Source organism: Microcaecilia unicolor, chromosome 9, assembly GCF_901765095.1.
Source record: "Microcaecilia unicolor chromosome 9, aMicUni1.1, whole genome shotgun sequence".
Taxonomy (NCBI): domain Eukaryota; kingdom Metazoa; phylum Chordata; class Amphibia; order Gymnophiona; family Siphonopidae; genus Microcaecilia; species Microcaecilia unicolor.
In genome coordinates, this window is record NC_044039.1 from 206,916,880 (window position 1) to 206,942,518 (window position 25,639).

The 25,639-nt window shown below is 45.6% G+C and overlaps 1 protein-coding gene across 1 annotated transcript in view; it reads right to left on the reverse strand.

Annotated features, from left to right (window-relative positions):
• SLC24A4 (solute carrier family 24 member 4) overlaps positions 1–25,639 on the reverse strand; it is a 198,162-nt gene that overhangs the window by 96,675 nt on the left and 75,848 nt on the right. The window contains exon 3 of the mRNA XM_030214085.1: positions 17,095–17,169. Coding sequence (XP_030069945.1) covers positions 17,095–17,169 — 75 coding nt within the window. The remainder of the gene's footprint in view (positions 1–17,094; positions 17,170–25,639) is intronic.

Below are 25,639 nucleotides of genomic sequence, written 5' to 3' on the forward strand. Positions count from 1 at the left end.
GAGTGCTGGCCATTAGGACACAGGGTTGATAGGAGAGTTTTAAAAGACTGAAGGAAAGGAAAGTGTTAAACTGGAGAAGGGGGGGGGGGGGCGGAGTTGTGAATGACTGAAAGACATGCAAATTTGGGACAGGAAAACAATCTCAATGCTGGCCATTAGCACACAGGGTATATAGGACAGTTTTAAAAGACTGAAGGAACCAAAAGTGTTCGGGGTGGGGGGGGGGGGGGGGGGGGGGGGGGGGGCAAGTTCTGAATGAATGAAAGAAATGAAAATTTACGACAGGAACACAATCTGAATGCCGGGCATTTGTACACAGGGTAGATAGGACACTTTAAAAAAAAAAAATGAAGGACGTGAAAGTATTACATCTTGGGGAGGGGTGAGGAGGAAAGCGGTGGGGTATCCGGATACTGGGCGTTAGGGCCACGGGGGTACATAGACTTTTGAAAGCCTTAAGGAACCCAAAGTGTGGGAAGGAGGAGGAAAAGGAGGGGAGGGAACGAGGTGAGGGGCATTAGGAACAGGGGAGGGGGCCCTGTCACACACTCTCATTCTCACACACACACTGTCACACAGACAGTCTCACTCTGTCACATACCCGCACAGTCACTCTGGCTCTCTCTCTCTCAAACATACACACTCCCAAGAAAAACCTTGCTAGCGCCCGTTTCATTCGTTCCAGAAACGGGCCTTTTTTACTAGTTCAAATAATAACACACACATATCTTTTCGTTATTGTAGTTTTGTAAATGGAATGATAAGGAACTTTGGATAATTCTTGGATGATGGTGCAAAGAACACTGGCAGAGAGGACAAAGCTGCAAATCACAGATACACTTTGAAAATGGTTTGCTTTCATAATGTGTAAATATTACCAACTACAAAAAGATTCCATTAACAATATTAATTAGTAAGATGTTTAATCCTTTCAGGTTGAGACTAAAGGATCGTGTATTTTTGTTGGCACAGTGAAAATGTGCGTTTGCATTCTTTGTTAAGGAAATGAATAGCTTCTATTGATAACAAAAGAGTTCATTACCCGGTTCTCTTTTGTTCATCTCTTGAAATTCTAGACTACATGAAAAAAATACGTTGGTGGAATTATTGCAGAACATCTTATAAAAATTTCAAGTAATCCCAAAATCCATTCATCTGAAAAGGAGGTTTTTCCAAATGCGAAGAAAACCAAGAGGGGCATAATCGAACGGGACGTCCTCACAGGACGGCTCCAGCAAGGGGCAGGGAAACCCGTATTATTGAAACAAGATGGGCATCCATCTTTCGTTTTGATAACACGGTCAGGGACGCCCAATCGCAAATTTAGGTCGACCTTAGAGATGGTCGTCCCCAGGACTTGGTTGTTTCTGATTTTCAGCGATAATGGAAAGCGAGGATGCCCATCTCAGAAACGACCAAATCCAAGCCATTTGGTCATGGGAGGAGCCAGCATTCGTAGTGCACTGGTCCCCCTGACATGCCAGGACGCCAACCGGGCACCCTAGGGGACACTGCAGTGGACTTCACAAATTGCTCCCAGGTAGCTCCCTTACCTTCAGCCAGATGCACTAACTGAACGGAAAAATCCCTTCCCTTACCGATCCCTTAGCAATTCGGAAAGGAACGGGCATGCATGAAGGAAATCGGATGCAAATGAGCTGCTCACTGTTAGCTCATTTGCACGATTCCCTTCCTAAGGAGGGGAAACCAGTGTAGAGCAGCCAAGCATTACGCGTGGCTGCTCTGCGCATGCCAAAGACGGCTTCATACATGCAGACAAGCTGCGTGTATAATAGCCTTAATAAATTGCTGTCTACAACGTTAGAAAAACACAAGTCCAGGTGAAAACGTCCAAGTGCTCGTCAGGGACATTTTTTTTTTTTTTAAAGAGTATGGGTGAAGGACGTCCTTCGCTATGCCTCCGTCCCTGCGACGGCAGTTGAGGACATCCAAAATGTGGATGTTTCTGTGAGAAGGACGTCCATGCCTTTGCTATGCCTCCAACATCCCCGTTATTTATTTGGATTTTGGATCACAAGTAGAACAGTGGGATTTGAACCGGCCACCTCTGGATTGCAAGACCCGTGCTCTACTACTACTACTTAACATTTCTAGAGCGCTACTAGGGTTACGCAGCGCTGTACAAATTAACAAAGGACGGTCCCTGCTCAAAGGAGCTTACAATCTAAAGGACGAAATGTCAAGTTGGGGCAGTCAAGATTTCCTGAGTAGAGGTGTAGTGGTTAGGTGCCGAAGGCGACATTGAAGAGGTGGGCTTTGATTTGAGGATGGGCAGGGAGGGGGCCTGGAGTATGGGCTCAGGGAGTTTGTTCCAAGCATGGGGTGAGGCGAGGCAGAAAGGGCAGAGCCTGGAGTTGGCGGTGGTGGAGAAGGGTACTGAAAGGAGGGATTTGTCTTGAGAGCGGAGGTTACGGGTAGGAACGTAAGGGGAGATGAGGATAGAGAGGTAAGGAAGGGCTGCAGATCGAGTGCATTTGTAGGTTAGTAGGAGAACCTTGAACTATATGCGGTATCTGATCGGAAGCCAGTAAAGTGACTTGAGGAGAGGGGTGATATGAGTATATCGGTGCTCTAACCACTAGGCCAATCCTCCACTCCACTCCGCTCCCTTGAAATTTGGATGTCCCTGTGGGGGGGGGGGGGGGGGGGCAGTTCAGAACATCCAAAATGTTTGAAAGGACATCCACGCCTTTGCTATGACTCCGCTGACACACACATATCTCCCCCCCCCAGGGACCTGCATACTGCTGCGATGGATATGATATTTCAGGCTGGCAAAAAAAGTTTTTAAAGTTGTTTTTTTCAGGGTGGGAGGGGGTTAGTGACCACTGGGGGAGTCAGGGGAGGGTCATCCCTGATTCCCTCCGGAGGTCATGTGGTCAGTTCAGGCACCTTTTTGAGGCTTGGTCGTAAGAAAAAATAGACCAAGTAAAGTCGGCCAAGTGCTCCTCAGGGACGCCCTTCTTTTTCCATTATCGTTTGAGGACGCCCATCTGTTAGGTACGCCCCAGTCCTGCCTTCGCTATGCCTCCGACACGCCCCCAGGAACTTTGGTCGTCCCCGCGACGGGAAGCAATTGGGGACGCCCAAAATCGGCTTTTGATTATGCCGATTTTGGCGATCTGAGAGAAGGACGCCCATCTCCCAATTTGTGTCATAGAAACATTGAAACATGACGGCAGATAAAGGCCATATGACCCATCTAGTCTGCCCATCCTCTGTAACCCCTAATTCTTCCTGTTCCTAAGCGATCCCACATACTTATCCCATGCCTTTTTAAATTCTGGAACAGTCCTCGACTGCACCACCTCCACCGGGAAGCCATTCCACGCCTCCACCACCCTTTCTGTGAAATAATACTTCCTTAGGTTACTCCTAAGCCTATTCCCTCTTAACTTTGTCATATGCCCCCTCATTCCAGAGCTCTCCTTCATTTGAAAAAGGCTCTCTTCCTGTACATAAATGCCCTTGAGATATTTAAACGTTTCTATCATGTCTCCTCTCTCCCTCCTCTCTTCCAGTGTATACATGTTGAGGTTCATAAGACCACTTACTAATTTCGTAGCCACCCTCTGGACCGACTCCATCCTGTTTATATCTTTCCGTAGGTGCAGTCTGCAGAACTAAACGCAGTACTCCAAATGGGGCCTCACTAGAGACTTATACAACGGCACTATCACCGTTGTCGAAAGATGAGCACCCTTCTCTTTCGAAAATAAGCCTGCAAACCTTTCTCCTTATCAGCAACATTGTCTGACCTTTTCAATGCTCCTTTGGTCAGGAGTGGTTTCAGAGGCCTGGAAAAGGGCGGATGTGGTTCCTCTCCACAAAAGTGGAAGCAAGGAGGAGGTTGGAGACTACAGGCCAGTCAATCAGACTTCAGTGGTAAGTAAATCAATGGAAATGCTTCTAAAATAAAGGATAGTGATGTTTCTGGAATTCAATAGATTTCAGGAACTGAGACAACATGGTTTCACTAGAGCCAAATTGGACAAATCTGATTAAATTTCTTTGACTGGGTGCCAGACACTTAGATTGAAGGTGAGAGCTAGATGTGGTGTACTAAGATTTTAGAAAAGCTTTTGATACAGTTCCACAAAGGTGACTTACAAATAAACTGAGTGACCTCAATGGGCCCTAAAGCAACTAGCTGGTTTAGAAACTGGTTGAGCGGAAGGTGGCATTTAAAGCACAGCGTACAATTAGATTCTCCACCTTCAAATGACAAATGGTATGGCGTCAGTTCAGACAGCAGCTACCAAAATGGTTATTGGTCATCATATAGCGTGTGGATACAGTCTTAAAGATCTCAATATGTATACTCTGGAAGAAAGGCAGGTGAGGGGAGATATGATAGAGACATTTAAATACCTCCTCCATGGCTTAAAAATACAGAAGGGAAGTCACTTTCTATTGAAAAGAATCTCTGGAATAAGGGGGCATAGGATGAAGGTCAAATAGGATAGACTCAGGAGTAATCTAAGGAAATACTTCTTTATGGAAAGAGTGCTGGATTCGTGAAACAGCCTCCCAGTGGAGGAGATGACAACTGTATCTGACTTTAAGAAGGCATGGGACAAACATATAGGATCTCTAAGGGAGAGGAAGGGATAGCAGATGGTATAGATGGGAACATTGGATAAGCCATATGGTCTTTATCTCCATCATTTTCTCTGTTTCTTTTCCCTCCACCTGGCCCATCTTGTCCTCACATAAATGGAAAAATAATTTTTTTTTAAAAGGTCTTAACCAGCTTCTGGAATCTCAGATATTCGGCTTCTTCTTTTAACTGTTGGGCAGCATATTCCATAGATATAGGCCAGTGCTGCCAATGGTGGAGGAACTTCCAGTTGTGATTGCGTGCCTGGCCAAAGAGCTCTACTACATAATTTAGCCAATCATCTTAAACACAAGTGACAGCTTTTCAAAAATTAGCCTTGCCTCTGCTGGCAGCCACTGCACATTGTACAAAACTGGGAAGATTAACTTACATTTCCTGACCTCCATGATCAATCTCCATGCATATTTTGGACAAGTTGTATATACTGCTTCCACATCCCAACGAATCCGTATTATTCTAGCTCAGGTTTTCCACAGATGGTAGCTGGTGGATCTGGTACAAAATGGCATCTATTCTACTGCCACAATCGGGTGCACATTGAGGGGCATAATCGAACGGGGATGACCATCTCTAAGGACGTCACGGTGCAGGGGCGGAGAAATCCATATTATCGAAACAAGATGGGAGTCCATCTTTCGTTTCGATAATACGGTTGGGGACGCCCAAATCTCAACATTTAGGTCGACCTTAGAGATGGCCGACCTAACTGTTGAGATGGTCGTCCCTGGTTTTCAGCGATAATGGAAACTGAGGACGCCCATCTCAAAAATGACCCGAGTCCAACACATTTGATCGTGGGAGGAGCCAGCATTCGTAGTGCACTGGTCCCCCTGACATGCCAGGACACCAACCAGGCACCCTAGGGGGCACTGCAGTGGACTTCATAAATTGCTCCCTGGTGCATAGCTCCCTTACCTTCGGTGCTGAGCCCCCCAACCCACTCCCCACAACTGTACACCACTACCATAGCCCTAAGGGGTGAAAGGGGGCACCTACAAGTGGGTACAGTGGGTTTCGGGTGGGTTTTGAAGTGCTCACATTTACCAGCACAAGTGTAACAGGTAGGGGGGGATGGGCCTGGGTCTGCCTGCCTGAAGTGCACTGCACCCACTAAAACTGTTCCAGGGACCTGCATACTGCTGTCATGGAGCTGGGTATGACATTTGAGGCTGGCAAAAAAAAAAAAAATTATTTTTTAGGGTGGGAGGGGATTGGTGACCACTGGGGGAGTAAGGGGAGGTCATCCCCAATTCCCTCCGGTGGTCATCTGGTCAGTTTGGGCACCTTTTTGAGGCTTGGTCGTGAAAAAAAAAATCGACCAAGTAAAGTCGACCAAATGCTCGTCAGGGACGCCCTTCTTTTTTCCATTATCGGCCGAGGACGCCCATCTCTTAATCACGCCCCAGTCCCGCCTTCGCTACGGTGCCAACACACCCCCGTGAACTTTGGTCATCCCCGCGACGGGAAGCAGTTGAGGACGCCCAAAATCGGTTTTCGATTATGCTGATTTGGGCGACCCTGAGAGGAGGACGCCCATGTCCTGATTTGTGTCGGAAGATGGGCGCCCTTCTCTTTCGAAAATGCCCCTGTTTGTCAACTCTTGATCTAACCTCACCCTCTAACTTCACTCAACCTCTTTTAATTGTATTTGCCCCCAATTTGAGAAAAGTGCTTATCTTGCCAGATTACCCATAATACTTCCATTTTTGATAGATTTAAACAGGAAACTGGATACTGAACTTCCCCCTCCACAAACCCCCCCCCCCCCCCCACTCACTTACCCACCTGCACATACAGTTAAATACACTTTTATACAAAACTTAGAACATACACTTTTCAACTTGTTTTAAATTAATAACTTTATTTTTAAAAACATCTTAATTTTTCTTAAAAGACGTATGTTTATCAGCACTGGCACCTGTTAGTTACTCAAGAGGCTCTTCTGCTATAAGCATGACTAGTTCCAAGCATGAACTCAGGCTTGGATTTAAAAAAAAAAATGTGTTAAATAGTGGTGTTCGTTACTGCAGCAAGAGAATAAACGATAATGCATGCAGTTCCCGGAAAGTGAGAGGTACCTTGAGGTAAAATATCACTGAAGCTGTTTTTTGCTGAAAATAAAATCTCATCTGTTCTTCAAGTTTGTTGCCTTTTTTATAACAGTTTTGGCAAACAAGCTGTTAATCCGGGGCAGCAGCTTTGTGACATTAGAACATAATAATGGCAGGTAATATCCATAAAGCCCATTCTGTAATCTGCACAGAAATAGTGGCCTAGTGGTTAGGGTGGTGGACTTTGGTCCTGGGGAACTGAGGAACTGGGTTCAATTCCCACTTCAGGCACAGGTAGCTCCTTGTGACTCTGGGCAAGTCACTTAACCCTCCATTGCCCCATGTAAGCCGCAGTGAGTGGGAAAGCGCGGGGTACAAATGTAACTAAAATAAAATAGATACTATTGGAGATTCTACACGGAATGTTGCTACTATTGGAGATTCTACATGGAATGTTGCTACTTTTGGAGATTCTACATGGAATGTTGCTATTCCACTAGCAACATTCCATGTAGAAGCCTGCGCAGCCACATTGGTGATCTGCAAGGGCCGACTTCTACATGGAATGTTGCTAGTGGAATAGCAACATTCCATGTAGAATCTCAAATAGTAGCAACAGTGGAGGAGTGGCCTAGTGGTTAGGGTGGTGGACTTTGGTCCTGGGGAACTGAGGAACTGAGTTTGATTCCCACTTCAGGCACAGGCAGCTCCTTGTGACTCTGGGCAAGTCACTTAACCCTCCATTGCCCCATGTAAGCCGCATTGAGCCTGCCATGAGTGGGAAAGCGCAGGGTACAAATGTAACAAAAATAAAATAGATACTATTGGAGATTCTACATGGAATGTTGCTACTATTGGAGATTCTACATGAATGTTGCTATTCCACTAGCAACATTCCATGTAGAAGGCTGCGCAGGCTTCTGTTTCTGTGAGTCTGACGTCCTGCACATACATGCAGGACGTCAGACTCATAGAAGCAGAAGGCTGTGGAATGTTGCTAGTGGAATAGGAACATTCCATGTAGAATGTCAAATAGTAGCAATAGTGGAGGAGTGGCCTAGTGGTTAGGGTGGTGGACTTTGGTCCTGAGGAACTGAGTTCGATTCCCACTTGAGGCACAGGCAGCTCCTTGTGACTCTGGGCAAGTCACTTAACCCTCCATTGCCCCATGTAAGCCACACTGAGCCTGCCATGAGTGGGAAAGTGTGGGGTACAAATGTAACAAAACAAAAAAAAATAGAACACAATTGATCTCTGGATTGCTCCTTGCCCACAACTGAAGATCTTCTGTGCTTATCTCAGGCTTTTTCCTGCATTCTGCCATTGCTTTTGCTTTCACCACCTCACATGGAAGAAGAAGAGCACCTTAAAGGTTAGAGAAGCATTTTGTGAATTAGGGTTGCCAGGGTTCAAGTCTCACTTCTCCCCACTGACATTTGAGGAGCTCCAGTTAAAGAGGAGCTGTGTGTGCTTAATGCCGCCATGTGTACAAGGTAAATTCAGAGAACCACACACAGCAGGGGGGGGGGGGGGAGGGAGCTCCTTCCTTCAGGTATTCCCCCATTTTATCAAAATCACTACGTCTGAAATCCAGTACTTTGAGTTTTGTGCGTCCGCACTCCGCCTTCACCCTTATATCAAACCATACGGTGTGATGATCACTATTACATACGTGGGCACCCACCCGGGTATTGGAAACAGTACCTCCATTTGTGAGCACTAGATCCAACATCGACCCTTCCCTCGTAGGTTCTGTCACCATTTGTGTGAGCAAGGCACTTTGACAGGCATCCACAATCTCCCTACTTCTTTCCGATTGCGCAGAAGGGACGTTCCAATCCACGTCAGACAAATTGAAATCTCCCAACTTTAGCACCTCCCCTTTCATACCAATCTTTTGAATATCTTCTATCAGATCCTTGTCTAACTTCTCCGTTTGCGCAGAAGGTCTGTAGATAACCCCCCATGTAGATAAAGGTTCCGTCTTCTCTTTCCAGGATGATCCATAAAGCTTCTTCCTTTCCCCAGGTTCCCCACATTTCAGCCACTCTGATATTGTCTCTCACATACAGTGCCACTCCTCCACCTCTTCAGCCCTCTCTATCCTTCCTAAAAAGATTATAGCCCAGTACGGTCATCACATCCCATTCATGGGAATCACTGAACCACGTCTCTGTAATAGCAACAATATCCAAGTTTTCTTCAAACATCAGGGCTTGCAAGTCTTGAATCTTTTTACTTAGACTACGAGCATTTGTGCACACAGCTTTCCATATGCTTAATAAGTTTAGGTGGTTTTCTATATTTACATGACCTTTCCCTCTGCCATCATGTTTATTCTGGGGGTGACTTTCTGAAATCCCTTGTTTCCTTTTGTCACCTCCACCCTCTAGTTTAAATGTCTAGAAACATACTGTCTGAATTTCTCCCCAAGGATCCTTTTTGCCATCACAGAAAAATGTAGCCCATCATTACAGTACAGCCTGTTATTTTTCCATGATTACCCCATGCTCCTAATGTATCTAAAATCTTCTTCTTTACACCAAGACTTGAGCCACTTATTGAACTCCTCTGCTTTGCGTAGTCTTTCCTCTCCCCTCCCCCATGTAGGAATTACTTCAGAAAAAGCCACAGTCCGAACCAAAGATTTCAGTCCCTCCCCAAGCTTCTGGAACGCTCTCTGTGCGGTAAACTTGCTATTATTGGCCAGGTCATTTGTCCCCAGGTAAATTACATCAGCGTTTGAAGCCTTGCTCTCTTCTCGGATCACTTTCAGTATTTGGTCTCTACATCTTGTATCTGAAGATCCTGGAAGACATTTCACTAGGTTGGAACCCCTGAACTGTGTTCCTAGGTTAATGCCTCTGATAATGGAGTCTCCGAGCAGTAAGAATTTTCTGCTTTTCACCATTCTGCCATTATTTGGGGGATGTTTCTTGGGTTGTGCTACTTTCATTGCCTCTGGTTCCACCATCATAATGATGCAACTCTGCAAAAGAATCTGACAGGGGCAAAGCTTGGGAGGGCGAGTGTTTCTGTGCCACAGATCTTAGTCTACCAGAACCTACTGTGACCCATCTATTCCTCTGATATTTCATTCTCTGAGGCAGTGGTAGTGGTAAATTAGCTGGGAAATGAGTAATCCTGGATGCTTCTTTAGTTGTAGCTAATTCCTTCTTGAGTTTGTTGATCTCTTCTTTCAAGGCTGATATTTGGAGACAGATAGGACAAGTTCTAAGGTTCCAGATAGTTTGCCTAAGGATTAAAGCAGAACATGTATTGCACTGAATGAAGGTCATAATGATGTGATTCACAAGTGTGAAAAGATGAACCATAACAGGGAGTAACAAGAATCAAGATTGACCAACTAAGTGTAATGAAGATATTAACGCAAGCAAAAACTTTTAACGCATTCATCGCGTTAAGACTCTTTAAATGTACAGCCCTAGAAATAATACATTGACCTAAACATAACTCGCCTTGAGCTCAAATTTGGAAAAAGGTGAGTAATATATCTAAAAAAATCCAAATACACTGGAACCCTTCCATGTATCTACTACTTTTTCCATAAAGAAATATTTTCTTACATTGCCTCGCAACAGATACGAGCATGCCTTTGATGATTTGTGGTATGTAGTACTTCAAGCAATGAGTATTACTAGTTGAGGAGGAGATTGTCAAAGACTCCTCTTACAGCAAGAACAAAAATGGATCCTCAGATTGTGTTCTCTAGATTCCACTGATTTGAATTCTCGAGCAGAATGGTGCCATTTTTTCTAGGTCGCTGATAGGCTAACTAGTGGAAAGCATCTGACGCCATTGTAGCTATAATACATGGACCTAGGGCAGTTGATCAGATGACACAGAGAGAGCATTGTGGAGTCGAGCTGTGCTAGTTCCCAGTACTGTGATTACTTATAGAGTTTATATTTGAAGGAAGTATCGGTAGCTGTAACAAATTTACGTTGTTTTTCTGTGTTTGCATCATCGGCGAGGCACCGAGACCCTGAGGCAGCATTGCGAAACGCTGGCCATCGTCGGCTTGGGGGCACAGAAGGAGAAGACAGCACAGCACAGCATCTGTTTGGGCAACACCACCTTAAAAGATAAGTGTCGGTACTTACATTGCTTTCTAGCATGTGAAAATATAATTATATATGTAACAGCACAGTGATTCTGATACTTTCAACACTGCAGGAAGCACTATACTGTTTAAAGGTTTTTGGCCGATGATGAAGGCAAGATCCTTGAGATCTGATCTAGCTCCAAAAGATTTATTGAATATCTAGGAGCTCTTTGGGGCCTTTTTTCCTGCAAGAAAGATACTGTATGGTGTACAGTTCAATAACATAGTCATTTCCTAAGTAGCGGATTTTTTTGTGATTTTTTTTTTCAAAACCTTTGTCAATACACATTGAAGAAAATGATCAAAATCTCTTTACAAGAAGAAAGAAAATTAACACATGAAAAAAAAGATATTTTATTGTCCACATCATGAGAGCGGAGCGTGACTGGCATCTGGAAAGAATTTAAAAGAAAAAGGAAAAAAAACTTACAAGTCAAAAAGACAGAAAATAAATATCCTACTGTTGTCTAAAACAGTCTCCTTTTTTCTTTGTTCTTCAGAGCAGGCACAGAAATGATATTTAAAAATTTTCCTTAAAAGTAATAACATTATTTCTTTTTTTTGCAATTTACTGGGTCACTTTTACAACATGTTTCTTTTTTTTTACTTTTCTTCTTGCATGTATTAACATTGCTAATACATACACTGAAATACCAATACAGGGGCCAACGCTTTAGAAAGAGGTCGAGCACTGCAAAAGTGATAATCCCTTAATTCAAATGGATGATAAGGACACAAGTGAAGGAACATTATTTTCTGAGACGGGTAAACATCGTTCAACACTTTGTCCTCGGGGACAAGATAATGGTATCTTGAAAGTATTTTAACATTCCAGCTGCATATCATTACGGAATTTTAAGAATCCACCGCTGAGCAGTGTACCATTTGATACGTAAAAAAAGTCAAAGAGGCTAATTACATTTTTAAATTGATATTGTTATTGTCTAACATGTCTTGCATAAAACTGTGTGTAAGCTAGATAATGATGTACACTATGTATTAGGGACCTGTATTTGTTAGTGCACATTTTGTTAATGAGTTTTAAATTAGTGCATGCAAAAAACAATTAAACATATGTTAACCTATAAATTAAAGTAAGTACAATTGATCTGAGCATGTTAAAAAGGTCTAATGTGAATTAAAAATAAGTTATTTAAACAAACCAAAAACGTGTCAAAAAAACAGAGAAAAAAAGCCAAATGAACAGAAAATTCTTGACCAATGCACAACCCCACTATGCCTAAATAGATAAAAACATACAAACACAGGTAAAAAAAAAAAATAAAATAAAATAAAAAGTGCAGTTTAGGGGTTTAACAGACCAAAGAATATCACAGACAAATTGATGCAATTGTATTAACCTCCTGAATAATAAATAAAATGAACTATAAAAATGTTTGAAATATATAAGAAAAAGCTAAGACGCACAAGGTATCTATCAAAGTAAATACGCTTGGGGACTCTGTCCAACTGTGGAGATGCAGTCCAACAGCAGTCGCAGTGTCAGTATCTTATTAGAACAACAACACTTGCTGACACCTTGTGGCCACTACCAGAACTGAAGCCTCTTGCATTTCATGGACAGAACCCAAGGTTGTGGTCGTAACAGAAGAGATTCAAAAAGTTCTTGCACCAGGGGCGTAGCCAGACCTCAGTGGGAGGGGGGTCCAGAGCCCAAGGTGTGGGAGGGTCACATTTTAGCATGCCTCCCCCAGCCGCCGACCCTCCCCCGCCACTTTCGACCCCCACCGCCACCAGGTACCTTTACTGGCAGGGGTCCCCAACCCCTGCCAGGCTTAGTCTTCTTCATCACCGGTCTCCGCTGCATTCGCAGATCTGTGCTGCGAGTCCTGACTGACGTCCTGCATGTCAGGACTCGCAGCACAGATCAGCGAACTCGCCGGAGAGTGGAGATGAAGAAGACGAAGCCTGGCAGGGGTTGGGGACCTCCGCCAGGAAAGGTACCTGACGGGGGAGGGTTGTCGAAAGCGGCGGGGGGGGGGGGGGGGGGGGGGTCAAAAGTAGAGGGGGCCAGGGCTACATCCGTGGGGGCCCATGCCCCCGTGGCCCCACCTAGCTATGCCCCTGTCTTGCACAAATGTTTCTTCAATGAAGGTGAGCCCCACGTGTACCAGTAGTGGAGCAGCAGCACTGGAGCCAAAGATATTGAAGCAAGTATCAGGAAGTACTTTTTCACAGACAGGATGCCCTCCCACGGGAAGTGGTGGAGACGGAAACAGTAACGGAATTAAAAAATGCGTGAGGATAAACACAAAGGAATCCTGTATAGAGGGCATGGAATCAAAGAAGCTTAGCAGTGATTTGATGGCAACACCAGTAATTGGGAAGCAAAGCCGGTGCTGGGCAGACTTCTACAGTCTGTGCCCTGACTGTGGCTAAATAGATTCAGCTTCAGTAACTGGAAAATAAGGCCAGTGCTGGGCAGACTTCTACGGTCAGTGCCCTGAAAGTGCAAGGACAAATCAAAATCAAGCATACGTGTGTAGTATCACATCATACTTTATGCTATGAGTTTATCTTGTTGGGCAGACTGGATGACCCATACAGGTCTTCATCTGCCATCATCTACGATGTTACTATGACATTCGTTGGTTTGGGAGCATGGAGACTGCCAGCTACTGATAGTGGAGCCGGAGACATGTATGTATGGCTGTCATTCACTGTGGCAGCAGGCTCCACAATTATAGGAATGATGGCAAGGTACAAGGCTGCCAATAGTGGTTAGGGTGGTGGACTTTGGTCCTGGGGAACTGAGGAACTGAGTTCGATTCCCGGCACAGGCAGCTCCTTGTGACTCTGGGCAAGTCACTTAACCCTCCATGGCCCACCGCATTGAGCCTGCCATGAGTGGGAAAGCGCGGGGTACAAATGTAACAAAAAAACAAACAAAAAAAACCCAAAGCTGGACTGACACAAAAAAATGGACTTCCTTGTGGCAACACAAGAGAGAAACAGAAGAGTGTGGTGTAAAGGATATGGGAAAGAGGGGTGAGGGGGAAAGTTACAATGGCAAAATAGAGGGAAAAGGAGGCAAGGGTGTTTGAAAAGAAATATCCTTTTTTTGTTGTTGTTACATTTGTACCCCGCGCTTTCCCTCTCATGGCAGGCTCAATGCGGCTTACATGGGGCAATGGAGGGTTAAGTGACTTGCCCAGAGTCACAAGGAGCTGCCTGTGCCTGAAGTGGGAACTGAACTCAGTTCCTCAGTTCCCCAGGACCAAAGTCCACCACCCTAACCACTAGGCCACTCCTCCACTGTTGCTACTATTTGAGATTCTACATGGAATGTTGCTATTCCACTAGCAACATTCCATGTAGAAGTCGGCCCTTGCAGATCACCAATGTGGCCGCGCAGGCTTCTGCTTCTGTGAGTCTGACGTCCTGCGCAGCCTTCTACATGGAATGTTGCTAGTGGAATAGCAACATTCCATGTAGAATCTCCAATAGTAGCAACGTTCCATGTAGAATCTACAATAGTAGCAACATTCCATGTAGAATCTCCAATAGTATCTATTTTATTTTTGTTACATTTGTACCCTGCGCTTTCCCATTCATGGCAGGCTCAATGCGGCTTACATGGGGCAATGGAGGGTTAAGTGACTTGCCCAGAGTCCCAAGGAGCTGCCTGTGCCTGAAGTGGGAATCAAACTCAGTTCCTCAGTTCCCCAGGACCAAAGTCCACCACCCCTTTGACTGCAAACCTTTTGTGGGTTCCAACTATGAGGCTAATAGGGGTAGTTATTAAGGTGCATTAGAGCCCTAACACACGTTTATTTACCCCTCCACATATGTTAATACTGTAACGCAGGTTAATATGAGGTACCGCGGGGTACATAGGAACGAGAAGCATAGCCTGCAAACGTATGCAAAACAGCTCATCACTTTTGCAAACTGAACAACACAGCTTACAGTCAAAACTGCAAGCAAAGTTATTGCTGGAAAAATACTGGCAGCAAAAAGCTGGTGGTATTTTTCAGTCCTGGGAGTAGTGGGCCACTAAGCTGCAGCCTGATGTTCTTTACTTTACTTTAAAAACACTTGATTATTCACCCCTCTTCAACCCCCCCCCCCCCCCCCCCCAAATGGCTGTGTTAGCTTTGACTTTCTTCCATTGCATGAACGGCCTTCGCAGTCAAACAGCTATAAAAAAACAAAACAAAACAGGAATACAGGTCCCTACCCACAGCACTACAAAACCTGAACAAACTCAGCCCCTAGCACTCCTCCCCCCCCCCCCCCCCCCCCCCGTCCCTGTAATCAGGGCTGATATTAAACACGCCAGGTCCCAGGGCAGGAACTTATGAGGTGCCCCACCAGCAGGCTGCATCTCCTGTAGCTTTAAGCAGACTCAAACTCAGGGGCTCTTTAGCACGAGAGCTCAGTGCAATAGCTCTGTCTACACCCCCTAACACACACCTGCAGTCACACCTGCGGGCTATCATTTTCAAAAAGACCAAGAAGCGTGAACAGCATATGATTGCAAATACGCTGACTATGACGACACTTAGGGTCCTCATACTCCAGTTCACTCGTGAAACTGTGGAAACGAGACTAGAGAGTTGCACGGGGACAAAAATCTTACCCATCCCCACCCGTCCCTGCTGGAATCTTACCCGTCCCCACTGGAATCTTACACATCCCCATCCATCCCCGCAAAAATGTAACCCATCCCAACCCGTCCCCACCCGTCCCCGTAATAATTTAACCCATCCCCACCCGTCCCCGCAAGAATTTAACCCATCCCCACCCATCACTGTAAGAATTTAATGGTACATAAAAGAAAATTCCAGTCAGCTCCCTCAGTCTCTCTCTGGATTTGAGCCACAGTACTGTAGGCAAGGAAGGACTGGAAGCTGAAACTTAGAACACTCTGGTGTGCACATGTAAGATTTGTTTCTGATTTCTGGCACTGTGTGCTGAGAGGTCACCACATGCACGCGCCAGTAGGTCAGGTGACATCCGATGCTCATGCCTGTGTCAGAGCTGAGGTCTGCTCATTAGCTCAGGAGCAAAGAGGATTAATTGTAACATAGTAAGTGACAGCAAATAAAGACCAGAATGGTCCATCCAGCCTGCCCAATAGTCACACTCATTATCAATTCATGATTAAATCAATGAGTGCGATATTATATACTTGATTATGGTCTTTCTTTTGTGTTTCTGGAACATAGACCATAGAAGTCTATCTGGCCCTATCCTTATGTTCCAACTGCTGGAGTTCTCGTTGAAGCCCACTCCAGTCTATGCGTCTTCTCATTTGTGGGACACAGATCGTAAAAATCTGTCCAGAACTGTCCTTATGTTCCAGCCACTGAAGTTGCTGTCTAAGCCCTTTCCAGCCCATCCTAAACCAGACTTCCATATATTAGACACAGACCATACAAGTCTGCCCAGTATCGGCCGAAGTCAATCACAGCCAGTCACCATCTAAGCATTACATCACACATCCACACGCACATGCAGCCATTTAAGGTTAGGTTTCCATTTTCTAATTAGAGATCCTCTGTGTTCATCCCGCACGTTTTTGAATTCCATCATCATTTGTGTCTCTACCACCTCCTTAATGGAAGACTTTCCACATTTGTGCTGTTAAAGCAAGGAGGAAGAGGAGGAGGAGGAGGAGACAGCACTCAAAGAACTTGGTACTCGGTAGATGAGAGGCTGGTGCAGGTGTAGCTTACACTTCCACGGGAACCCCGCAGAACTGCTTCCATCCCCGTGGGAACCCCACAGGAACTGCTTCCGTCCCCGCGGGAACCCCACAGAACTGCTTCCGTCCCCACGGGAACCCCACAGAACTGCTTCCGTCCCCGCGAGAACCCCACAGAACTGCTTCTGTCCCTGCGGGAATCCCGCGGGTTCCGCGGGATTCCCGCAAACCCCGTTCCCATGCCGCTCTCTAAACGAGACAGCGCCTTGCTTCTGTATTTCTTGTACTATCGATCTCAATAATCAACTCAAGAGAAATGTGCAACTGAACAATATTTCAGCATTGGGAAGTGCGGAGGAGGGGGTTGGAAGGGTTTTTGACTGATGTACTGAGTGGGAAGTTCTCGGTAGAAAAGTCGTGCTGGTTTTGTATGGCTTGTACTTATTTCTGATAGTAAATTGCTTTGAAATTTTATAGCAAGCAAAATATAAACATTGCGTAAATAAAACGTCTTCCATTTTTTTTCCCAGGGCCTATCGTCAGAAATGCTTGCTCTTACCGTTCAGCCACGATTAGGGAAGCACACGGATGACTTTTCACGTACCTCGCATATTTTTTCTAGAGCTGGGACAAAAAAGTCATCGCACACAATAGCCAAGGCGTAGAACATGTACAGAGCCTGCGGAAGAGAAGGAGAAAACCCATCGGTTACACATACATCATTACACAAAAGTGTTGCCATGTTTGTTTGAAGGCGTTGAGTGCAGCCATCTGTTACAGGCAGCAAAAGAAAAAAAAAAAAAGAAACCCAATCTGATTTTACTGTAAATTATCCAAAGCAAAAATCAACATATGTTCATCCATTTTAATAACACAGGCTCGCCCAAAAGTGGCCTGCACTGGTGTAGGTGCCTATTTTAGACGCGAGCTGGTCCATTTCCTGAGTGCGCCTGGAAAAAAGGGATTTTTTTTTTAATGTGCCAGAAAATGGACGTGCGGCAAAGTGAAAACCAGCGTGTGTCCACTGTAGGCCTGAGATCTTAACGTCACCCACTGACTTAGCGGTAAGGTCTCACACGTTAACCGGGCGGTAAGGGTCCAGTGTGCGCCAAGTGCCAATTAGCGCCTCATGGTAGGAAATAGAAAATATTTTCTACCGTGGGGCGCTTACCGCGTGTTTTCAGCGGGCGCCAAAAACGGAATTACCACCCGGGGCACATGGTAGCCGGGCAGTAGTGCCGATTTGACACTCATTGGATGCGTGTAGGTGCCTATGCGCCTTTGTAAAAGGGACCAAAGTTAATAGCAATGTAGTGGTTTAAAAGTTACTGAAATAGTAAAAAAACAAAAACAAAAAAAACCCACCAGTATGACAGAGCTGAAAACATTGGTTTACAGTGCCTGGTAAAAGTCTTCATACCCTTGGGCATTCTTCACATTCTGCTGTCCAAAACATACAGTTCAAAAATGCATTAGAGAAGTGTGTTTCACTGGAAACCTACTTTCTGGTTTATAGAAGTTGCGACTTAGGCAACCAAAACTCCGAGACACATGGGGTGGGGGGGGGGGGGGGGAGGGTCAGCCCAGGAGGGCCAGTTTTAGACACGGTAGGACACAGGGCAGAAATTAAGGAGGGGGGCCCCAGATCCCCCTTCACCTGATCTCCCCACCTGCATTGCTACTACGTGGTCTGGGCATCTCTTCCCTTTCTCTCTACCATATTCCATTTCCCTCACCTTGCGATCATCTTTACAATTTTTATTTCCCTTCTCAGAGGGGCCCCGGGCATGGCAGTCATTCTCACAACTGCCTCCGGCTGCCCAGAAGCTTTCCTCTCTGCTATGATCCACCTGGCAGAAACAGGAAATTGGATCATGGGGAGCAGATCGCGGTACAGAGGGAAAGTTTCGAGGCACCGACAGGCAGCTTGCAAGAATGGCTGCCGTACTGGGGCTCGTCTGAGAAGGGAAATACATTTTTTTTTAAAGAAGATCGGGAAGGGAGGAGGAGACGTATCGTGGTGGGACGAAGGGGAAGAGATGCCTGGATCACAGGGCACCCTGGAGCTGTGGGGCCCAGGGCAGCTGCCCTGTTTGCCCCCTCCAATGCTGGTCCTGCAGTCCAGCCCCCATCCCAGCCCCAGGTCCACAGTGACAAATCCCAACACCAAGAAAAACATGCAGCACAACTTTCCTCACCAACCAATTTTCCTACATCCCCCACACCCAACAAGACCCCCAACCCACCCCAACTCATAGTGGCAAATTTAAAACAAATAGGAGAAAATATATTTTCAGTTAGAATACAGTTAAGCTCTGGAACTCATTGCCTGAGCAAGTGTGTGTGTATGTTTTGTGGTTGTGTGGTTGTGTGTGTGTGTGTTGTGGTTGTGTGTTTTGTGTGTGTCTGTAGGTCATATTCTGCATTTGGTTCTTTCCCATAGTTTCAACTCCTTTTTTATTTCTAATGTGTCTTGTGTTCCTTATCCTTGGACAGACCATAGTCTAATTTTATTTTCTCTGACCGTTTCTCTCCTCTTCTCTTCCACCCATACATCTTCCTTTGACTCCTCGCTATTGTCTTTAATTTCTTCCACCCTACTGAAAATCGGCACTCTTCTCTTTGTTTTGTTATTGTACACCACTTTGATTTGTTGTGAAAAGGAGTATATCAAGTCTAAATAAACAAACATAATCAAATAGGGTAAGAAACAATCAAGTTTGCTGCTCAAAAGGGGGGAGGGGCTATACGCCTTGATGGAAGTTACCCTTCCTGGTAGAATCACTTTCCCACCTATTTGCAGGCTCAATGTGGCTTACATAGTACTGTCAAAGGAGTTTGCCCAGTCGGTTGATATCAAGTACAAGGTTAAAAAGTGATCATATGAGGTATATGTGGCGGATTGGGAGGGATGAAGATTGCGTGTTGTCCAGTACGGTCAAAGTCATGCTGTACTGCTGGGTGACGAGGTTTACGTGGGGTTGTTGGGACAGGCCTTAGTTTTAGCCAGTCTAAAAGAAAAGTTATTTTGTGGCTAATGCAGAGGCTTTCTGCCACTGTTTTTACCGTGCGCTCCAATGCATAGAAAACCAACTCAGAAAATCCCTCTACCCTAATGACTGGAAACTGACAGCTCTGAGCTGTCATTAGGGTCCCGTACTAACTCTCCTGTCAGGAAAGTCAAAACAGCAGCACGCCAACTGCCCCTTACCCCCAAACTCTTCCCAAGCCCAAGCCTCCCCCAACCAAAAATAAAGTCCCCAGTGTTACTGGTACGGACCATCAAAGCTGAGTGGGAGAAGAGTGAATGAGAGATAGTGAAAGTGAAAGGAGGGGAAGGGACTGTGCCCCTTTTCCCATGCTACATTCTTACATTCAGTGGCATAATCACGCGGAGCCTTGGGGGCCTGAGCCCCCCCAAAATAGAGGGAATATCTGCTGCTTTGGTACATATGCGCAAGGGGTAGGCCTTCACATGCTCAGTTTCACAAAAATCAAATGTGTGTGTGTGAGGGGGGGAAGGGGGGGGGGACAAGAGCGGCCTGCAGTTCCAAGAAAAGCGCCACCAACTGCTAGGCTTCGGGTGGAGGAGGACTTCTATCAGCGGGGCTTAGGGACTCCCGCCAGCTCAGATATGTGGAGTCATGGGAGGGGCAGGGCAAAATTTTGAGCCTCCCCCACTTTGGGTTCAGCACCTCCCCCCCTCAAAAATCCAAAGTCTGGCTACACGCCTGCCTAAATCTCAGATGGCAGATGCAGGGAAAAGGCAGGGTTCCTGGTATTGTGGCAAGATTGCCAACTTCAGAGAAACTTACAGTTATTGACACTCACTTTCTGCCACTCTCCGGGGAGCCCTGCCACCCTGCCTCTCCCCATTCCAAGGACTTCCCATCAGTAATGTTACCAAACGTGACCCTTACTTCTTCCACTCAGCAAACTCAGAGGGATCTCTCTGCCCCTGCTCAGAAATGTTCAGCCCTTTTGGCGATTTCAAATGTCTTATGTTGCCCTTCTCTCTTTTTTTTTTATTTTTTATTTGTACCCCGCACTTTCCCACTCATGGCAGGCTCAATGCGGCTTACATGGGGCAATGGAGGGTTAAGTGACTTGCCCAGAGTTACAAGGAGCTGCCTGTGCCTGAAGTGGGAATTGAACTCAGTTCCCCAGGACCACAGTCCACCACCCTAACCACTAGGCCACTCCTCCACTGTTGCTACTATTTGAGATTCTACATGGAATGTTGCTATTCCACTAGCAACATTCCATGTAGAAGTCGGCCCTTGCAGATCACCAATGTGGCCGCGCAGGCTTCTGCTTCTGTGAGTCTGACTCACAGAAACAGAAGCCTGCGCAGCCTTCTACATGGAATGTTGCTAGTGGAATAGCAACATTCCATGTAGAATCTCCAATAGTAGCAACATTCCATGTAGAATCTCCAATAGTATCTATTTTATTTTTGTTACATTTGTACCCTTCGCTTTCCCGCTCATGGCAGGCTCAATGCGGCTTACATGGGGCAATGGAGGGTTAAGTGACTTGCCCAGAGTTACAAGGAGCTGCCTGTGCCTGAAGTGGGAATTGAACTCAGTTCCCCAGGACCAAAGTCCACCACCCTAACCACTAGGCCACTCCTCCACTAGCAACATTCCATGTAGAAGTCGGCCCTTGCAGATCACCAATGTGGCCGCGCAGGCTTCCCCATAGTACGTTACGTATTCCACCAACCTCCTCCCCTATATAATTTAATTGGTCAACATTCAAAACGATTTAAGCAGGCAGGAGAGATTCCTGTCCGCTTAAATTGCCCGAGGCAGCCTAACCGCTGATAATCAGCGACACTTAACTGGGCAATATTGCTGAATATTGCCTCTGACAAGTCCAAAAAAAAAAGGGCAGGTCAGGGGCGATATCAGGGAGGAGCTTGCAGGTATGCATGTGCCAGCAGTATTCGGTGCCGGTATCCACTTAGCTAAGCTTTGCTCCTGCCCCAAACACCCCCACTGGACCAACAAGCATACCAGGTAGGCCCACCCAAATGCACCCACTGGACCAACAAGCATACTAGGTAGGCCCAGGGAGGGCCCTGTAGTGATGGTAGGTGAGGGAGGGGGGGATCAGAAGGGGCCTGCTCATTCAGGGGAGGGGGAATCGGAAGGGGCTTGCTTGTTGGAAGGGAGATAGGAGGGCCTGGGAAGGATTTTTAAGTTGTGTGTGCCAGACCGATATTCAGCTAGGGTCCACATAACTGTGTTATGCAGGCCCAGCCGAATATCAGTCAGGAACCACCTTACCAAAATTTAGCCCCCGATACTCAATGCCGCTGCCCAGGCTAATCTAGTCAGTGACGGTTAGAGTTTAAAGAACACGCTGACCACTGATGGCTAAATATTGGCCTGCCAGTGCTCTATTGCTCCAATCACACTTTTACCTCAAGATAACCTAACAGTATAGAGCAGCTGGGTTTTCAGAATATCCCTAATGTATATTTTTGCATATGCATGGGGGTGGGGGGTAGGCCTTCTTCACACATACTCAGTTGCACAAAAATCAAACGTGTGTGTGTTGGGGGGTGGGGCAACCAGAGCCTGTCAGCTTCATTATATGCAAATCTTTCTCATGCATATTCATTAGGGATATCCAGAAAACCTGAGTGGATGGTTGTGCCCCAACTGTAGATACAGTATTAACCAAGACAAATTTCTCAGCGAAGCTATTGCAAAGACTCAACTAGCAAGCTGAAATTTCAAATAATAACTTATCACCGTGAGATGTTTAGTATTTGATTACATTCTTATATTACTAGCCGTTAAGCCCGTAATAACGGGCTAGTTTTTTGTTTTCCTATGGCCTCCCCCCATCCACCAACCCTGCTCTCTCCCCTGCCCTCCCCCAAGCGTGTTTCCCTCAGTTCCGCTCCCTCCTCCTCTGATTTCCACGCCCATGTCCAAGCCCTCCTCCCTATTGGGCTGTACAGGTGGTGGAGGCGGGGCTTGGACTTCTACACTCTCAGCGTTCCGACTCTGCTGCGCATTTGCAGGTGAGTCGGTCACTTGCCATTTATATGTTTGATATCAATGGAGGAAAAGACCTCGACGGTCTACGCTTGGCAGCAGATCAAAATTTCTAAGTGCCAGCTTATTTAGACTCCGGTATTATCACTGGTCAAAAACCTTCATATTTTATTAGGTTTGTTAATTTTGTGATATTTTATAGTGATTATAACAATCCAAGGCCATCTCTGGATTGCAAGACTGGTGCTCTAACCACTAGGCCACTCCTCCACTAGCAACAGTCTGTGTAGAATCTCAAATAGAGTTACACCTAATCACACTGACCACCCTTCAACATCTTCAGTCCTTCTGTGACTGTTCTCTTGTGCTTGACTGCTTAAATATTTTAAATTTAAATGCTTTACTTTTTGTCTATTAGATTGTAAGCTCTTTGAGCTGGGACTGTCTTTCTTCTGTGTTTGTACAGCACTGCGTACACTTTGTAGCGCTCTAGAAATGTTAAATAGTAGTAGTAGTAATAGTAGAATCTCAAATAGTAGCAACACAATCTCAAATAGTAGCAACATTCCATGTAGCATGTCAAATAGTACCAGCATTCCATGTAGAATGTCAAATATTTATTTATTTAGATTTTGCTCACACCTTTTTCAGTAGTAGCTCAAGGTGAGTTACATTCAGGTACACTGGATATTTTTCTGTCCCAGGAGGGCTCACAATCTAAATTTGTACCTGAGGCAATGGAGGGTTAAGTGACTTGCCCAAGATCACAAGGAGCAGCAGCGGGATTTGAACCGGCCACCTCTGGATTACAAGACCGGTGCTCTAACCACTAGGCCACTCCTCCACTCCTAAGACTTAGGACTCTGCCCAACGGGGCTCTCTAATATTGAGCTTCATCAGGGGACTAAGCGACTTTGAATCTTCCATTGTGCCAAAATCCGAATCTTTCGCAGACGACGTCCACTGACTCTAAAATGCCGACATGTGAAACGGAGAGCCTCCACTGATATAATATAAGAATGTAATCAAATATTAACATCTCACAAGTGATAAGTTATTATTTGAAATTTCAGCTTACTGGTTGTTCCCCCAAGCCAAGTTTGAAAACCACAATCCTACACGATACCTTCCTAATCCAATGTTTATTATACTCCCATCCAACCTATGCGTCTCACCCTACAAATCATAAACCAATCCTCAGTCCCATTTACAGGCAGGCCTTCCACTCTCTCTCCTTTAGAATAGTTAAAAGCCATCAGCTAAGAAGCAGCCTATGATTCTAAGCATATATCCATAACATAGTAGATGACGGCAGAAAAAGATCTGCACGGTCCATCCAGTCTGCCCAACAAGATAAACTCATTCGTGCTACTTTTTGTGTATACCTTACCTTGATTTGTATCTGTCATTTTCAGGGCACAGACTGTAGAAGTCTGCCCAGCACTAGCCCCGCCTCCCAACCACCGGCTCCACCACCCAATCTCGGCTAAGCTTCTGAGGATCCCTTCCTTTTGAACAGGATTCCTTTATGTTTATCCCATGCATGTTTGAATTACATGTTTTCATCTCCACCACCATGTTTTCATCTCCACCACCTCCCGCAGGAGGTCATTCCAAGCATCCACCACTCTCTCCGTGAAAAAATACTTCCTGACATTTTTCTTGAGTCTGCCCCCCTTCAATCTCATTTCATGTCCTCTAGTTCTACCGCCTTCCCATCTCCAGAAAAGGTTCGTTTGCGGATTAATACCTTTCAAATATTTGAACGTCTGTATCATATCACCCCTGTTCCTCCTTTCCTCCAGAGTATACATGTTCAGGTCAGCTAGTCTCTCCTCATACGTCTTGTAACGCAAATCCCGTACCATTCTCGTAGCTTTTCTTTGCACCGCTTCAATTCTTTTTACATCCTTAGCAAGATGCGGCCTCCAAAACTGAACACAATACTCCAGGTGGGGCCTCACCAACGACTTATATAGGGGCATCAACACCTCCTTTCTTCTGCTTACTCATACTACCCCTCTCCTCAAGACCCTTCACTGGCTCCCTTTCCGTTTTCGCATCCTGTTCAAACTTCTTCTACTAACCTATAAATGTACTCACTCTGCTGCTCCCCAGTATCTCTCCACACTCGTCCTTCCCTACACCCCTTCCTGTGCACTCCGTTCCCTGGATAAATCCTTCTTATCTGTTCCCTTCTCCACTACTGCCTTCTCCAGACTTCGCGCCTTCTGTCTCGCTGCACCCTACGCCTGGAATAAACTTCCTGAGCCCCTACGTCTTGCCCCATCCTTGGCCACCTTTAAATCTAGACTGAAAGCCCACCTCTTTAACATTGCTTTTGACTCGTAACCACTCGCCTCCACCTGCCCTCCTCTCTTCCTTCCCGTTCACATTAATTGATTTGATTACTTTATTTTTTTTTTTGTCTATTAGATTGTAAGCTCTTTGAGCAGGGACTGTCTTTCTTCTATGTTTGTGCAGCGCTGCGTATGCCTTGTAGCGCTATAGAAATGCTAAATAGTAGTAGTAGTAGTCTCTTGTAACCAAAGCTAATATTGTGATGTCATAATGCCTCAGTCCACCAATAAGAGCCAACCTCATCAGTGATGTCACAATGGCTTGATTGTCCTATACTTGGCTCACTTTTATTACATAGCTCTTTGAGCAGGGACTGTCTTTCTTCTATGTTTGTGCAGCGCTGCGTATGCCTTGTAGCGCTATAGAAATGCTAAATAGTAGTAGTAGTAGTAGTTCTGCTGGTCACACCTCTCTCTATACAGCCTAGCAACCTTCTAGCTACGGCCACCGCCTTGTCACACTTCGCACACATCTAGCAGGGACACTACACAAAGGCTCACTTGTATAGCCAAGCCTCACTTATTTTCCAAAACTCAAGGTAATCAAGCTCTACTCAAGCACCAGATCCCCATAAATATCAGATAAATATTCATGGTAGATATTCTGAAAACAAAACCCATTTGCAGCTCCCAAAGACAGAGTTCTGCTTTTCTGGTTTAAAATACTGGCCTAATCCAGCTTGCTCCCCTCTGTCCCTCCTTCTGTTTACGCATTCCAAAAATACTAGGACTAGGGGGCATGCGATGAAGCTACAATGTAGTAAATTTAAAATGAATC